The sequence below is a fragment of the Solanum tuberosum genome, unplaced genomic scaffold (genome assembly GCF_000226075.1).
Source record: "Solanum tuberosum cultivar DM 1-3 516 R44 unplaced genomic scaffold, SolTub_3.0 scf00217, whole genome shotgun sequence".
Taxonomy (NCBI): Eukaryota; Viridiplantae; Streptophyta; class Magnoliopsida; order Solanales; family Solanaceae; genus Solanum; species Solanum tuberosum.
This window is the reverse complement of record NW_006239142.1, coordinates 172665-190903: the sequence shown is the minus strand read 5'-3', so window position 1 is coordinate 190903 and position 18239 is coordinate 172665. Positions and strand designations below refer to the sequence as shown.

Genomic DNA, 18239 nt, shown 5'->3' with positions numbered 1-18239 from the left:
CACCCCGGCCTCCGAGGAGCCCTACCTCGAGTACCCCCCCTACACCCTAAGTTATCCAATGCAGCTTATACCTGCTGATTATCTCCAAAACAACTTTCTACTTCATCACATCCAGTTCCAAAATTGTGCAAATCTGAATCTGGAAAAGTAATTAACAAACATTGAACAGGTTACTTATTTATTATTTTGTTTACTTATAGTATTAGCCAATCATGGATTTATTCAAATAATACTTCTACTTGTACCAATTCTTAATAATAAAAAAAGAAAAAAGAAAGTTTTGTGTGTTTGTGTGGAGGTTTGTAAAGAGAATCAAGACAGAGAACTTTTTTGTGAACTATTGAATGAAAATGACCTCTTCGTGAAATTGATTACTCCAAAGCAACAACTAAACTTCTTTGCTTAGTTTGTGCTATATATATCTCATCAAACGTACTATAGACACAGAGCAAACATTTCTTGATTTCTTCTCTATCAACTTAACTAGTTTTGTTCATTTTAGTGCAGAACCATGCCTCGAGGGCCCCCGTCCTGAAGCACCATGCCTCGAGGGCCCCCGTCCCGAGGCACCATGCCTCGAGGGCCAACAGAAAGATGCACAAGTTAGACATGTATGATGAATCTGGAGGCTTTAGGATGCACTTCAGACAAAGCAATATAACTTCAAAGGAATAAACACAGATGTGAAGGATTGATTAAGCACCTTCCGTTTGAAACCCTCAAGAGTTCCAAGCTTCCTTATTGCCATGGCCATTTGACCCATATAATTTGCAACATTCCCAGAGGAACCTGAAGGTCCAAGATACCCTGCGAGAGTCTCAGCCAAAGTCTGTTGCAATGCCTCCATTCCCTAGGATAAAGCATCCTCAGCCTGTTGGGATTACTATTGTAAGTTGTTGATCGCCAATAATTGTTGTTTGGTTAAAGGATCCAACTGATTAATTAGCAACTGCAACCAAGTGGCAAGAAATTTAAGAACTTGTAGGAAAAATTAAGTCAATAATCTCTTCTCATCACCTTTTAACCCTTGAAAAGAAAAATAGAAAAAAAAAAGGAAGGAAATGTCCTATGGATATTAGAATGTACCTAGTTTTGTAAAAGAGAAGATAGGGGTGGATGGAGAGGTCTAACTAAAGCAAGGTCATTGAAGAAACGGAAACATTAAGAGCTGTTTATTTTACTGACAAGAACATCAATACAAAGACGATAAATAGGAGTTGCAAGTATGTTGAAATAGGAGCATTGCATACAAAAGAAGATCTTCACCAAGAACTTCCCGCTAGAGAAGTAAGAAGATGTCATTAATTCATCGGTTCTGCTCTTCCAACCATCGGGCATATTCTACATCAAATGCCAAAGCTCCTAGAAAGACCAGAAGTTGCATTACTTACTTTGATGAAATTTTATATTCAAGCTTTACAAAATCAATTATTCTAAATTCAAGGGCATTCCATGTTATATAAAGGAATAAAGACCACGAAACGGCTGATGATTCACTACCCCACAGAACAACAATTATTAATGACTAATTTTAAAGCTTCTTTCATGGTTTAAGCATCTCCTCCATGAAAACATACAACCAAGGAGGAGGGAAATTGGTACATGGTGGTGCAGCCTAAGCAAGAGGCATAGAGAGGAAATAAATCGCCTTTTAGTGGATCTAGTTTCACATCACACTTTTGTGCCTTTTTTGGATTCTTTGGATTGAAAGAAGTAGGAGAATGTTCCATTATAGTTGAGAATGATAAAAATAATATAGAAGTTATTGTTTTTCTTGTACTTCTGGTGCAAGAAGAGCATTCAATTTTGAACAGACAAATGGACTATCTTGATGGATGAATGTGTAAAGCAGACACCCTATCTGTACATACTTCCTGCACCATCTTGGTAAGTATTAATGAATGCATTTGAGTTATCCATAAAAGGTAAAAGAAAAGGAATGCAATAACCTCCAAACTAAACTTCTTCCCTATTCTGGTCAGATTCTTCTCCATTCTTTATCAAAGTTAAACTTCCCTTTTTTTTTAACTAAAATGTGTATATGTCCAATGCCTTCAGGCAATAACTTCCTTGGCATGATGAAACATATAGGGGCATATATAGCTTCAACAATTACGATAAATGAAGACCACTAATGAATCTGAAAGTTTTTAGGAGAAATACTTTTATCGATAGATTGAATTTCAATTACAGCATCAAATGGTAAAATAAAACAATGGAATCAAACAATGAAAAAGAAAAGTAAGTAAGAACCCTGGATCTGTCCAAGGCCTACGAAGAATCAACCTAGAAAACTATAAGGAAGCCCATCATTAAGATGCAAATATCAGAAAGGATATAGAACAGAAAGTGATTAGCACATTGTTACTCCGCCATAATGTTTTCTTCATATTTTAAAAAAATCAGTCATACTAGATTATCCAATATTAAAGAAGTGAAAAACTTGTAATGATAAAAACATGGATTATATGTCAATACCAGTTTCATTTTAAATGTGCTACAGAAATGTTTCTCTTTATTTTTTGTTTTTTGATCAAGTAAGGTTTTCATTGATAATAACAAGGCCAACTCGGCCATATACAGGGATAAACCAAAAAGGAGAGACCTAAAAAAAATAGTTCTCTCCAAAAGATACACAATACTCTATACAAATAGGAAATGCATGGGTGCACCAATAGAAAATAAAGGATCAGAAACTACTCAATTGCGCAAAGCTCATCTCTTCCCTTTCAAAAGCTCTCCTATTTTATTTCTCTCTTTCCAAATTACCCACATTGGAGCTAGAGGAGTAAGTAGTAACATTCCATGCCTTGTGCCTTCTTCTCTCTTTCCACATTACAAACATGTCTCTCTTTTACATATTACCGGGTAAAAGAGCATAAACATGTTTATATTCTCCTTGATATAGCAAAATGAAAAAGGTCTACTTGCCAAACTAGATGTTAAAGGAGGACTTAATTCAAATTACAAAGTCATCATAATCAATAAAAAAATTGGACTTATTGAAGTCAAGACTTACAAAGTCATCATAATCAACAAAAAATTGGACTTATTGAAGTCAAGACTAGTCATAGTTCAAAACATCAAATGAAATAATGACTAGATATGGATTTGAGAGGTAACTAACTTACCCTGTTTTTATCTTCAGTATCGGCATCTGTTGATGTACTAGGACTGATATCAGCCATCGTGGACTATAGCACTTTGCGGATAATCAATTGAAATTGAAACACAAATCAGTTGTAGTATCTTCTGTAAATCACCAAGGCAGAAGCATATGTCAATACTTATCAACTTGTAGATATCAAGTTGGTAAAAGATATTTGGGCAACAATATCAAAGCACAAAAGACTTGTCTTCCGCCAACTCTCCAAGGTGATGAACACATGAATATTCTATCATCTACCTCAATGTCATAACAGTATTACCAAAGTGTGAACTACAATACTTGAGAACTGCAGGCATGATTCATTCACAGGTACCAATTGTACACAGATTGTAGTGTCTATGTAGGTCGCATAAATTTGGAAAAGGTACATACTCATTACTGGTGTAACTTGTAAGTATCCAGTAAGGATTTTTTTAAAATCTAACTTAAGTTATCACACCATGACTCAAAGTAAATAGTTAAGGCTAAATCTCCTTGTATTAGCAGCAAGAATTCAACACGAGTAAATACGAGGGAGTTTTAAGCAAGACAAGGACTAAATTGAATTGCAATGGAAGGCAAAATATAAATCTAAACTTTAAAATTGTGCTCTAATCATACTAACAATCAAGAGTTAATTCTAGTTGCAATATCAACAGGTGAATCTACGGTGAGCTGTGATGCTAAATTCAAGGGAAACATGGAACTTAAAATCCAGGTTTTCAACATAAAACGTAATGTGTAAATATAAAATTTGAGGAACTAACAGATTCAAAATCTAATCAGGACAAGGAAATAAAAAATTAAAGCAAGATAAGCTTAGATGACAGTCTTACAAAGAGAAAAATAGGATCAGAGATATGGAAGCATAGAGGTCAAAACTAGTAAAAAATCAAACCATAAATTATAGAAGGGGGTGTATTGAAGTTGAACATGCCTTTAAATTTTGGGTCGAGAAAGGCCGTAGAACTAACAGATTCATGAATCAATTCAACAAGATAGAATGCATTAGTGAAAGAGTCTGAATCCAGATACTATGAAAGAACGCATGCTTCAACTACAATTAATGTATGAATTCCCAACAAATTTTTACATACAATGGAAGAAGGAAGAAATATAGAAATTAAACAGCTCAAGCTTAGCATAATTAGATCATTAACATGTTTTGGAGATAGAGAAGGGGATGGTTACCTTTTCAGACAAAAGTGACATTGGAGGCCATAGGCGGCAAAAACCTTCGAGATTTCGCAAGCGAACAATGAACAAAGCTTTACAGATCTGCGAATTCAGAAGGGGGAAACGGATTTGGGGTGAGGGAGACAACGATTAGCCACTTATCCACCGGTTTTCGTACAAATTTCGACGGATTTTGAAATGAGGTCTGGGTTAGCCGTTAGGAATTTGGGGTTATTTATAGGTTGGGTATCAAGTTTGCTTTTTGAAATTACTTTGGTTTTCTTTTGGGTTTAAATTGGATTTGGAGAAACTTGTGCTAAATAAATTAGATTGAAACAATTTTAAATCAATAAAATTACAAATGAGATAAATTATCCAAAAGCTAATCTAAAAAGGGAAAATTGTATATAATAGCAAACTATTAATTCAAATTAAATGCTATAAATATAATTTGATTTAATTGTACCTCATAGCAAACTGTTGCTATTTCACCTCTCTCCTGCTGAATCTCGCTCGCCACTCTCGTTCTCTCCCTCGCCTCTCTCGTTTTTTATACAAATGCAAGTGTATAAAGTGTGTTTGTGTTTGTATAAAGCGAGAGAAAATTGTATATATACATATATTTTCGTTCCCCTCTCCCAGATTTAGCTCGCCACTCTCCCAGATCTCGCTCTCTCACTCGCCTCTCTCACTTTATACAAAAACGCAAATGTATAAAATGCGTGAAAATTGTATATATACATATATTTTCGTTCCCCTCTCTCCCCTCTCCCAGATCTCGCTCGCCACTCTCCCAGATCTCGCTTTCTCACTCGCCTCTCTCACTTTATACAATTGATCTTTTTGTATATGTATACCAAAGCAGATTATACAACTGCTTTCTTTTGTGTATGTATAGCGAAATATACATATTTATGTTTGCTATGGAGCGCAATTATACAAACTTTGTTATAGCATACAAATATGAATTTTGTGTTTGCTATATGTGAAAGTTGCTCATCTAAAAATTGCGCAATCTATATAGATAGAAAACTTGTCTTGAAAAATAGATAGTAACTTTTGTAAAACAAATTATTTTACCTGGTTTGAAATTGAGGAAACTCGAATAATTAATCAGATTGTGGAGGTCAAAATTGGGTGTCCACCTTGAAGTCTCTATAATAAAATATTCATTTATAAAGAGTGATCATTATAAATAGTAACATGTCCATGTGGGCACATATATACCTTTAAAATACATTATTAAATAGTGCAGGGGTAATAGATTCTGCCCAAAGTTTGAAATTGTTATAGCAATTTCGATTAAAATTCGGATATATTTCAAACTTTTTTCCGAAAAATAATATGTAACTTAATAAGTTACACTTTAATTTGATGTCTTCGTATGCTTGTTAATGGTTTGGACAAAAAGTCAAATTTGTTCCATTCTTGAAAAAATACTCTCTAACAATAAAGATAAAATTGTGTCAGCATCACCTTTTCAGATTCTATTTCTAAAGTTACACTAGATATATTGTTATTAGTTGAACGGAATTTGATACCCAAAAAGAAGAGAGGATATATCACCCACTAATATAAAATGTAAGGGAATCTATAATGGACTAATACCAATGCAGTTAAAACCTAATTACTTTTTGGGAAACTTACATAAATATACTATATTAAAAAAATATTTACCATTTATAGCAATACCATTTTTTTCACTTGATCTTTTAATACATTTATAATACAATTTTAATACATATTACATTGAACAAATTATTATTCACATATATTACAAGTTTTATTGATGAATAATACATTTATCACCATTTAATACACTTATAATGCAATGTGTCAATTTCTTACCAAACAAGCATAATATACTTTAAAAAAACAATTATAATACATATATATTGCATACATAATTCACTTTTAATACAAATTGCAGATTTAACATAGTATTGATATGTATTGCTATAAATGGTAATAAATAAGAAGTATCGCTAAAATCAGTAATTATTTATTAAAAGGTAGTCATCCAAGTAATTTTCCCCTTTTTACTTTAAATTGTATACTACTACTACCTAATAGTATACAACAATATAATTCAACTATTTATATCTTCAAGGTATACAACTTTGTGAATTAAATATCTCTGTATACGCGATACAAAACTAGAGGTATGTATACGATACAATTACGATACACACCAAGGGCAAAAAAAAAGGCATACATGTATATCTATAGATAGAGATTTTATAACAACGACTACGCCTCAATCTCAAACGATACAATGAAAAAATAAAATCAATAGCTAAATAACAATGCAAAAATTGAAGGTATTATAAGTCAATGCTCATTTCCATTAACCTAACTGGAACCATTAGATATACTAAAATACAACAACAATTCATTGATCACACACTATCTTAGTTAAATATGAAACAATGTTACAAATACCATTATATAAATATATTTATCCATTAAACCTCAGCAGCTCAGCTTTCCAACAAAGAGGTTTCTCATTTACAAATGTCACCAAGGGTCTTTTAGAGCAGTGTATTAGAAGAAAGTGGATGTTATTCCCGGGGACGAGCAAGCCAGAGAGAGCTCAGTGCTCGAAGCCTAGAAAAATAATCGGTGATAGCAAGAAGAGCACGAGCTGATTGGCGAGTTGTCAATATGCGATGCATTTGCTGCAATGTCTGTTGCCGAAGGTTATCAGCCTGAAAGGACATTTTAATTTATAGGTCAGCCTAGTTACGTGGGGGGAAAAAAACGAAAAAAACTTCAAACATGTGCAAAATGTAGTTACACATTTCCAGCAGTGGCGGATTGTGATTTGAGAAAGTGAGTTCTGAAATGTATATCTCACTCGCTCACACATGTGTATGGTACGACCCTGAAGCATGGATTCTATAGAACCTGTGAATCCATGGATGGATTTGCTACTGATTCCCAATATGTTCCAAAGAAAATTTATGTAAATTATCATCACTAAAATAGGAGTCAGCCTTAAAGCAATGAGTAGGAGACCCATAAAACCCCTCCTCCTCCCCATCCGTCCGCGAAACAAATACATAAACCTAAGGCTTGGAAGAGAGAATCCCCAAGATAGATCTTATACGCAACTATTAACGCCAAATCCCAGATCTAAGGACGTCAGAATCAACCAAATATTTCACAGCAAGAGTATGTACTACTCTTAAATTAACAAGGGAATAAGCACCTTATAGGTTCTCCTCTGCTCAAGGCTCTCTCGAACTTTCAAATGACTAAAAAAATTAGATTCACTGTCACAGAGCCACTATGAGGAGTGGTAAAATTTAAAATGTTGTCAGCCAGCATTCAGCAGCAAATATGCAACTGCAGGTAGCTGGTCATTCTAGTAGACAGGAGGATATGCCATCAGTTGGCGAGGAGAACTGTGAGGTGAAATGGACACTTCTTGTTCGGCTGGGGCCTAAAGTTGTTCAAAGATGTAATCTTGTGCAGTAAATAAGAATGAGCGGTTCCTAGCTTCACTTGACCTAGAGTAAGCAAGAGTTCAATTCTAAGCAGGAACTTTGGTTTTCCTTCCCTTTCCCTCCCCAGGCCCCTCATCGCTTGTACTTCAGAAGGTATTGATGATAATAACAATATGGCGCAGTAAACAAGTTTGTTTGGATTAAATTGGAATATGAGAATCTAACAAAGAGACTTGGAATTTATTACTTCTCCCTTTTCCTTCTCCGAATGCATCTCTCATTTTCTTTTTTAAGGAGACAACTAGGGAAAAGGGTTCCCAACAGAAAGATGCACAAGTTTGACATGTCAATGCTGAATCTGCAGGCTTTTAGTAAGCATTTCAGACAAAGCAAGTATATAATTTCACAGGAATAGATACAGATGTGAAGGATTAAGCACCTGCCGTATGAAGCCCTCAAGAGTTCCAAGCTTCCCCATTGCCATGGCCATTTGACCCATATAATTTGCAACATTCCCAGAGGAACCTGAAGGTCCAAGAGACCCTGCGAGAGTCTCAGCCAAAGACTGCTGCAATGCCTCCATTCCCTGGGATAAAGCATCCTCAGCCTGTTGGGATGACTGTTGTAAGTTGTTGATCGCCAATAATTGTTGTTCGGTTAAAGGCTCCAACTGATTAATGAGCAGCTGCAATCAAGTGGCAAGAAATTTAAGAACTTGCAGGAAAAATTTAGTCAATAATCTCTTCTCATCACCTTTAACCCTTGAAAAGAACAAGAGAAAAAAGAAAGGGGAAGGAAATGTCCAATGGATATTAGAATGTACCTAGTTTTGTAAAGGGGAAGATAGGGGTGGATGGAGAGGTCTGACTAAAGCAAGACCATCGGAGAAATGGAAACATTAGGAGCTGTTTATTTTACTGACAAGAACAGCAATACAAAGACGATAAATAGGAGTTGCAAGCAAGTTGAAATAAGAGCATTGCATACCAAAAGAAGAACTTCCCACTAGAGAAGTAAGCAGATGTCATTCATCAAGAAGGTGGCCATAACTAAGGTCAGAAGCTCACTCTATGTTTCATAGTGAAGAAATATGCCAAAAGACTTCCATATAAAAAGAGAGAGAGAGAGAGAATCAGCAGGAGGTTTTAGATGCTGAACATAATTAGACAAACCAGGATGGAAGAAGGTAAGAGTAGAGGGAGAGTAACTAAAGCGAGACCATAGGGACAACAGAGATAATCTCTGCACAGAATCACTACCATGGGGACAGCAGATGGGAGGCGGAGCATACTGAAATCAGAGTAGTGCACCTCAAAAGAGCATCCTTACTGAGAGCTTCTAGCCATAGAAGTATACACAGGTAGTTTATCAAGATGCAGCAGTAAATTAGGTTGAAATTATCTTTACGAAAAAGAGAACTTGGGTCAGAAATTGATATTTGTTCTCTACAGTTCCTTTCAATGCTAAAATGAAAAAAGAACCACCATTCACAAGTATATGAGCTTTTATTTTTTTATAATATCTTGGTTATATTTTGAGCCAAAGGAAGGGTGGAGAAAGCTATTCACCGAGCTGCACATTCACTTGTGGGAAGACAAAGGTTCTCACCTTGAGGAGTTCAGATGAACGGAATCCACCAAGCCACAAGAAGCATCTTTCTGCAGGAGTTTTCCACATGCCCGACAATATGTGAAAAACGTCAGCCTTTGCCGCATCCCCCTTTATCCTGAATATGTCATCATAGTGTGCCAAGATTCCATCGACTATTATGCGAAGTTCAGCATCACCAGCATGAGAATTAACAGCTCCCCTTAACTCATTAATTCGTCGGTTCTGCTCTTCCAACCATCGGGCATATTCTACATCAAATGCCAAAGCTCCTAGAAGGACCAGAAGTTGCATTACTTACTTTACTGGAATTTTCTATTCAAGCTTTACAAAATCAATTATTCTGAATTCAAGGGCATTCCATGTTATATAAAGGAATAAAGACCACCAAAAAGCTGATGATTCACTACCCCACAGAACAATTATTGATGACTAATCTAAAAGCTTCTTTCATGGTTTAGGCTTCTCCTCCATGACAACATACAACCAAGGAGGAGGGAAATTGCTACAGGGTGGTGCAGCCTAAGCAAGAGGCATGGAGAGGATATAAATTGCCTCTTAGTGGATTTAGTTTCACATCACAGCTATGGAACCTTATAATGCTCCTTGGTTAGCATCTCATGAGTGTCCCAGGAGCATATGAGTTAATACGGTCGAGCTGAAGTGCAGATTGAAGAACTACACTTTTGTGCCTTCTCTGGATTCTTTGGATCGAAAGAAGTAGGAAACTGTTCCATTATAGTTGAGAATGATAAAGATAATATAGAAGTTATTGTTTTTCTTGTAATTCTGGTGCAAGAAGAGCATTCATTTTTGAACAGACAAATGGACTATCTTGATGGATGAATGTGTAAAGCAGACACCCTATCTGTGCATACTTCCTGCACCATCTTGGTAAGTATTAATGAATGCATTTGAGTTATCCAGAAAAGGTAAAAGAAAAAGAATGCAATAACCTCCAAACTAAACTTCTTCCTCTGTTCCGTTCAGATTCTTCTCCATTCTTTATCAAAGTTAAAACTTCCCCTTTCTTTTTAATGAAATGTGTACATGTCCAATGCCTTCAGGCAATAACTTCCTTGGCATGATGAAACATATGGGCATATATAGCTTCGACAATTACGATAAATGAAGACCACTAATGAATCTGAAAGTCTTTAGTACTTTTATCGATAGATTAAATTTCAATTACAGCATCAAGTGGTAAAATAAAACAATGGAATCAAACAACGAAAAAAAAGAAGTAAGGAAGTCCACCATTAAGATGCAAATCTATAGAGTATATAATAACACATCAGAAAGGATATAGAACAGAAAGTGAATATACAATCATTAACAAGGTTCACCAATTCCACCATTAATCTATTTGTACTTGGTGATAGCACATCGTTACTCAGCCATAATGTTTTGTTCATATTTTTGAAAAATCAGTCATACTAGATTATCCAATATTAAAGAAGTGAAAAACTTGTAATGATAAAAGTCTGAATGCAGAAGATGAGCATACCATTTCCACTCATCGACTGCGATTGATCTCCTGAACCTGAAATAAATATTCCCTTTGGGGAAAGAAAAACATTGTCTCAAAAAACTGATCAGAGAGATTGTCAGCTAATATCTACAGAGGTGCTAGATATTTAGGTGATCAAAGAAAGAAACAGATAAGGACACAGGATTTACTGAACAAACCTGTTGCCGAGCTCGTTGAAGCTCCTGTTCTAGTTGTGTCAGCTTCATCCTGCTGCTCTCCAACTGTTGAACATATGCCTGGACCAACAAGAAAACAATATAGGGATATAATGTCATTATAATCGGTGCACATTGATGTAGTATTGATACCGATATATATATAGTATTTTCACCCATCTATGAAGTTCGATACACATTGAAAGTGTGACACTTTAGCTCATTATGTGACACTTGTAGAGGGAGAAACTGCTGAATCAGAATTTTCGGCATTTAAATTGACTGTTGCAAGCATTTATCGCGAGGGCAATATGACAAAAGTTACAATACACAGATCAAATCCTTCATTTATTTAGGGTCGACTAGATTCTGAACTAATACATTCCGACATTAAACCTTCTTTTTTCATCTTGATTAGTCAGGCAGATTTTGGATGACCACTAACGTAAGGACTATTAATTACATTTCCATATTAATCTCAAGTAAAATGAATAGAGTGTATATCACATGAAACTGCAAATAGTGCCATAGAAAGAGGACTCACCTTTTTCCTTAGACGGCTTTTTCGAGCAGCTTCACGATTTTGAGCAAGTCTACGGAGTGTCTGCGCAAAATGAGCTCAATATCATATAAACGTTTCTTTTCCACATATTCCATCATTCGATATGTGATGATAAATGTGATACCTTTTGATCTTTCGGTCGGTCACTTCCATCAGAAGCTACGGCACACAGTTGTTGATTTAGGAACTGCACCAACAGAGATCAAATATCACTTTCATTAACTTTTAATACAGATTAGTTTCAAGGATAAAAGCTACACAATATGATTCAGGAAAGTTTGGATGAATTAGTTAATGGTCTTCTTTAATCAGGAATGTTTTCTATTTCTTGTTCTTATCCAATATCTAGGAATTAGGTTAAATCAATCAAAACAATGTCTTAGTATTAGATTAAAGTCGTGTTTTTTTCTTTTTTCTTGAGATGTTTGGTAACAGATGCTGCTTATCAAGCAGGAAGAACAGTTTCAAGATGTTCTACCCACGTATATAAACAACACACATAATGTAGCTTAGTCAGAAAAGCCTAGACAGTAAGGTGTTCGTTCTTAATACCCCTTACTAGTGTACCTACCTAATGTGAAAACCATGTTTTGTAACGCTTTACCTGAGCCGAGGGTCTATCAGAAACAACCTCTCTACCTTCACAAGGTAGAAGGAAGGTCTGCGTACACAGTACACACCACCCTCCCTGCACCACACTTGTTGGATTACATTGAGTATGTTGTATATTCTTTTGAATTGATGTCCTCTCTTTATTCTTTTATTATTGGTACATATATCACATCGTTGTCCCTTTTCCCGGACATACATACTCTGGTTCTTCAGCAACAAAATACAATAGCTGAACTATGGACACCTCATGGGTGGAATATTATATTTAGAAGGCACCTCAATGATTGGGAAATTCCAAGAGTTACAGAATTCTTCAGCATCATTGAATAATTTAGTGGCTTGGAGACAGGGAAAGACAGATTGCAGTGGTTGGGGAACAGTACTGGGACTTTTAAAGTAAGTGCAGCATATAGGAAGTTGAACCACCCAATTATGCAGGCATCCAAATGGCCCTGGAAACACATTTGGAAGGCCAAGATCCCACACAAAGTGGCCTGTTTTGTGTGGTTACTGGCTAAGGAAGTGGTGTTGACACAGGAGAATTTGATGAAGAGGGGGATTACACTGTGTTCAAGATGTTTTTTTTGCGGGGAAACTGCAGAAACAGTCAATCACTTGTTCATCCAGTGCAAGGTCACTGGCCAATTGTGGAGTCTATTCCTAAGGCGCAAAAACATCTCATGGGTCATGCCTGGTAGAATTGCAGAGGCCTTATACAGTTGGGAAGAAGCAGGATTACAAGCAAAGAACAGAAGCAACTGGAGAATCATTCCTGCTACTATTTGGTGGACTGTCTGGAAAGAGAGAAATCTTAGAGTTTTTGAGAATAGGGAGAGTAATATGCAGCAAGTAAAATTGAATTGTATTCTAACTTTGTGTTTTTGGTGTAATCAGATCTACTCTAATGACACTGTCTCTATCAATGATGTTTTAGACTCATTATAGGGATAGGACAGTGCCTTTAGAGTTCATTATGTAAATACGGTTTCAGTACAACCCATGTACTGATTTAAAGAAATAGAAACACTTACTAATCTCATAAAAAAAAGACTCTTCGTCCTTCCCTCCCCCCCCACACTTTCCACCCTCAACGTTCATTCCTCTATTTCAATAACTCCATCAATCATCTTTTACTGCATTGTCAAGTTCAACATTCAATAACAATGCAGAAGGATCATCATGAACCCTTAGTTTGGTTGAATAGATAATGGATGCATAAGGTTCCATGTCTTTCCTCCATTGACCCATCATTAGCCTACTTTAATCCTTAACTATTGGCTCCACCCAGTATGTAGAAGCAGAAATAGACAAGAAACTTTTGCTGGGATAGTATCGCAGGAGTTGGTTGATTTTTCATTTATTACTAAAAACATAGATTATATGTCAATGCCAGTTTCATTTTAAATGTGCTACAGACATGTCTCTCTTATTGTTTTGTTTTTTGATCAAGTAAGGTTTTTGTTGATAATAGCAAGGCCAACTTGGCCGTATACAAGAGATACACCAAAGAGGAGAGACCAACAAAAATAGTTATCTCGAAAGGATACACAATACACTATACAAATAGGAAAAACATGGGTGCACCAAAAGAAAATAAAGGATCGGAGACTACTCAATTGAGCAAAGCTCATCTCACCCCTTCAAAAGCTCTCCTATTTTATTTCTCTCTTTCCAAATGACCCACATTGGAGCTAGAGGAGTAAGTAGTAACACTCCACACCTTGTGCCTTCTTCTCTCTTTCCACATTACAGACATGTCTCTCTTTTACTTATTACAGAGTAAAAGAGCATAAACATGTTTATATTCTCCTTGATATAGGAAAATGAAAAGGTCTAATTGCAAACCAGGTTTTAAAGGAGAACCAAATTCAAATTACAAAGTCGTCATAATCAATCAAAATTTGCACTTATTGAAGTCAAGACTAGACATAGTTCAAAAAATAAAATCAAATAATGACTAGATATGGATTTGAGAGGTAACTGACTTACCCTGTTCTTATCTTCAGTATCGGCATCTGTTGATGTACTAGGACTGATATCAGCCATCATGGACTATAGTCAACTTTGTGGGTAATCAATTGAAATTGGAACACAAATCAGATGTAGTATCTTCTGTAAATCACCAAGGCAGAAGCAGATGTCAATAAATATCGACTTGCTGACATCAAGTTGGTAAAAGATATTTGGGTAACAATATCAAAGCACAAAAGCCTTGTTTTCAGCCAACTCTCCAAGGTGATGAACACATGAATATTCTATCATCTCCCTCAATGTCACAACAGTATTGCCAAAGTGTGAACTACAGTACTTGAGAACTGCAGGCATGATTCATTCACAGGTACCAATTGGAAAAGGTACATATTCATTACGGGTGTCACTTGTAAGTATCCGTAAGGGTGTGGATTTTTGTAGCTAATTTTTAGTATATGGAGGATCCTCAAAAAACCTGTACCCATGTCACACCCATTCATAGGGGTATGCAAGGCAGTTGAACAACCTAAAGTCAGATTAAACTGAATTTATATTTTCCAATTGAACTGAATAAACATTTGTAACAGTTTGATTCAAAGCACACTGGTAATTTCAATTCACTCACTAAAAAGCAATACAATTGTTGAATCAATATAAACCCTACTACTAATATTTATTAAACCTCATTCTCAACAAATAGAGACCTTTCCTAGTTATTTGATTTCTTGACTTTACAATTGGGCTCAGAGTAAATTTCTGCCATCCTGCATGATGGAATGTCATAATCTCTTGGAACATAAAATAAGCTGACAACCTGGCTAAGCTGGATACCGGAAAGTCAAGTTCTATTAATCCATATGGCATTCCACAATAAGCTAATTTATTTATTTTTATTATAGTTAACATAATTAGCTTATAATATATCCACAATAAGCTAATTATGTTAACTATAAAATCACTTACTAATTCAAGAAAAGATTGCCTCCAAGTATTTATCTAGCAAGAAAATGCACACTTAACTATCTAATGCTAAGTTTTAGTTTGCATACATTCTTTATCAAGTAACATTCTCCTGGTGAGCTTCTTGAAGCAAATAATAGTTGTTAGTGTCGATATCTGAATCAGTTGGTTGCTTGAAAGTCAACCCCTCAAATATTGGCTGCAAACCGGAAACTCCTCTCCTTTTTTCCAGTGAAGTGAGGGGAGAAGGGAAGGGGGTTAGACTAGGTTGGGGAGGTGCTTGGCAAGAGACTTGAATCATACTGGACTTCGTAAAGATGTTAAGAGAAACTAAAATATTTCATTGCAAAGCAAACAAAAGTAAATTGTAAACTCAAAGACTCATTGTTCTGGCACCTCACATTACAAGACTTAATCAATTAATAAGTTTATTCAGTTTGCACCAAATTACGGAAACTAGAAAACAAAGAACTGAAACTTAAGCAACATTAAAGAAGCAGATAAAATTGTTCATATAAGATAAAACAACAAATAGCAGCCATGTACTATTTCCAACTCTCTATTGAGGACAGAACTATCAAAAGCAACAAAATGGCTAAATACGTAGCCTCAGCAGCAATAGACATACACATCACCATAGATGCATCTTCCATCAAGTAATTTGTCTTACGCTGAAGAACATCGTCAGAGCTTATTACCTGATACCTATTGGCGGTGGGAGGTGGCAGGTATCCATGGAATTAGTCAAGCTGCACGCAAGCTGGCCCGGACACTACTAATCCCAAAAATTGTCATCTAATTCTCAAAATCCTAGACACTACTAATCCCAAAGATTGAAATTTCTATGAATCAAGAATCATGGTCACAACTAATATCTAGTAAAATCCAAACAAAAACTCCTCCCTAATCCACACCTCACCTCTCCTCATCCTCAACAGAATAAAAAAAAGTAAACCCTTTACTCACAAAGTCCTCAAAATCCAAACTTAATAACCCTCCACCCCAAAACAACCACACCCAACTTCAAGAAAAGCAGTAAGCAATACAGTAGCAAGTTACACAATAACTGCAGATTAAAGAAAGCTAGGCCACTTACAGTTCAAGAAACGAAAAGGGTCTATAGCAAAAAGGCTCAAGCTTTGCCAGAAAGCTAAAATAAGACAGCAGAATCATCAAATCTTGTTATTTTTTGTTGGGGTTTCCCCCTTCAATTTCTTTAGCCCTTCTGGGTTCCTCAGCTTTTCAGTGAATCAGTGAGAAATCAACTGAAGTTTACAATCAGTAAATCAAGCACTGCCGGAAGTACCCAGATGGGAAGCAGGTGAAAGTTGCTAAAATGGGATGACGTCCTATACCTTGTCAGCTCTCCTTCTCTCTCTTACCAGCCAATTTTGACTTTTTGGTCACAATGTTTTCAAATCTCTTATTTCCAAGAAGCTGGTTTCAACTATTGGTTACTCTTCTACTCACTTTTACTTGCAATTTTTTTTTTTCAGTATCCGATATCCGCATTGGAATTCAATTATTTCGAATTTGTATCACGTATGACTCTATTTGGAGAAAATGCTCTCTATCAAGAAATTTTTCATAGCTGGACTCGAACCCGAGCCAACAGATTATGGGAGGAGCAGTCTATTCAATTTTTAAAAATCAAAAAATAATGTTAATTTATTGTTATTATTACTAGAAAAATTACCTGCGCCTTGCGCGGAAATTTAATGTCACGAAATTTATAAAATAATACTAAAACATATTACTCATTAAAACTAAAATACTATATTATCTTACATACAAGATTACGTAATAATGAACATTAATAATTTTATAATTTATCTTTTTGCTTCCAAGAAGTGTTACTACTTGATATTTTTGGGGAATCAAATGAAAATCAACTTGAGATATTAAATTTTATAATAAATAATCATTGGTGAAGGGATAATTAAATTTTAAAAGGCTGAAAAAAATGAACAAATCTCACCCCTACCTTTTTCTTTACATATATCATTTTAAAGTTCCTCATTTAAATGTATAATAAGAAATTATTAAAATGGAAAATTAAAGGAAGAATGTATCATATTAGACAACAATTCAACTTATCATATATATATATACTTGAAAGAGAAAAATATTACACAAAACTATTCAATTTATTTGGGTGCTTTTTAAAAATCAGCATACCAAATTGTGATGGAGTTCAATTTGAAACTACACTTCTATTCCAATCGCAATATCGAGAAACACATCTATTACTTCAAGAAAAGTATTTACAACTTACAATAAACTTGAGAATCTATCCATACTTCATGATGAATATGAGCAATTAATTTATTGTGTAGTTATCTATGTCTTTGGGATTAAAAGAGGCTCCAGTTTAGTCATATCCTCTATAGGTCATCCGGCACAACATCCTTGAAGCCATGTCAAAAGTTTATTAATTATTTCCTTCTTTTCCTAGTTCACTTCGCACATCAAGGTACAATAAGGTTGTTAAGGTCTTTATGTCCTTACAATGGCATACCAAATTTGAATTTTGTCTTCAAGAGATGGTAGTATAGAACTTTAAGGGATTTTTTTATTGTACCTTCAACAATTGCCGTAGAAAAAACTTGCGTGAATACTCAATTACCGTGTCATTTATACTACAAATACTTATAACTTTGCAGAAACATAAACAACAAAGTTTAAAACATGTACTCAAAAACAACAATTAATAACATAAGCAAAAATTAATGACTGTAAAAAATATACCAAGATCTGTAACAATAGAATGAAATAGAAAGGAAAAATTCGAACCCACTGAATGCACAGTTTCCTCTTTAAGGAAATTATTCCCTTCTAGTACCCGAGGTTTAAAAGAATAAATCCTCTCAGGATAGAACGATTTCATTCACCAGTGTATTGATACAAAAATAATGTTGTTAGTGAGCCACTCAACAGGAGCAAAGTACACGAATATTTAATTGTGCAGAAGAAAAAAAAAAGTTCAAAATTTTGTTGTTATAAAATGAGAGGAAATCCCTCTATTTATAGACAACAAAGGGTAGTGTGAACAAATGCTTATTGTGCC

General features: G+C 35.2%; 1 protein-coding gene across 1 annotated transcript; it reads right to left on the bottom strand.

Moving 5' to 3' along the window:
• Positions 1-6600: 6600 nt before the first annotated feature.
• LOC102587633 (transcription factor HBP-1b(c38)-like) lies at positions 6601-16596 on the bottom strand. The gene is made up of 9 exons (XM_006356286.2): positions 16269-16596; positions 14231-14353; positions 11754-11816; positions 11612-11671; positions 11071-11148; positions 10889-10940; positions 9382-9653; positions 8213-8458; positions 6601-7032 (listed from the first exon to the last, which is right to left on the bottom strand). The coding sequence occupies exons 2-9, from the start codon at positions 14288-14290 to the stop codon at positions 6886-6888; spliced, it is 978 nt and encodes a 325-aa protein (XP_006356348.1). The 5' UTR covers positions 14291-14353; positions 16269-16596; the 3' UTR covers positions 6601-6885.
• Positions 16597-18239: the final 1643 nt, after the last annotated feature.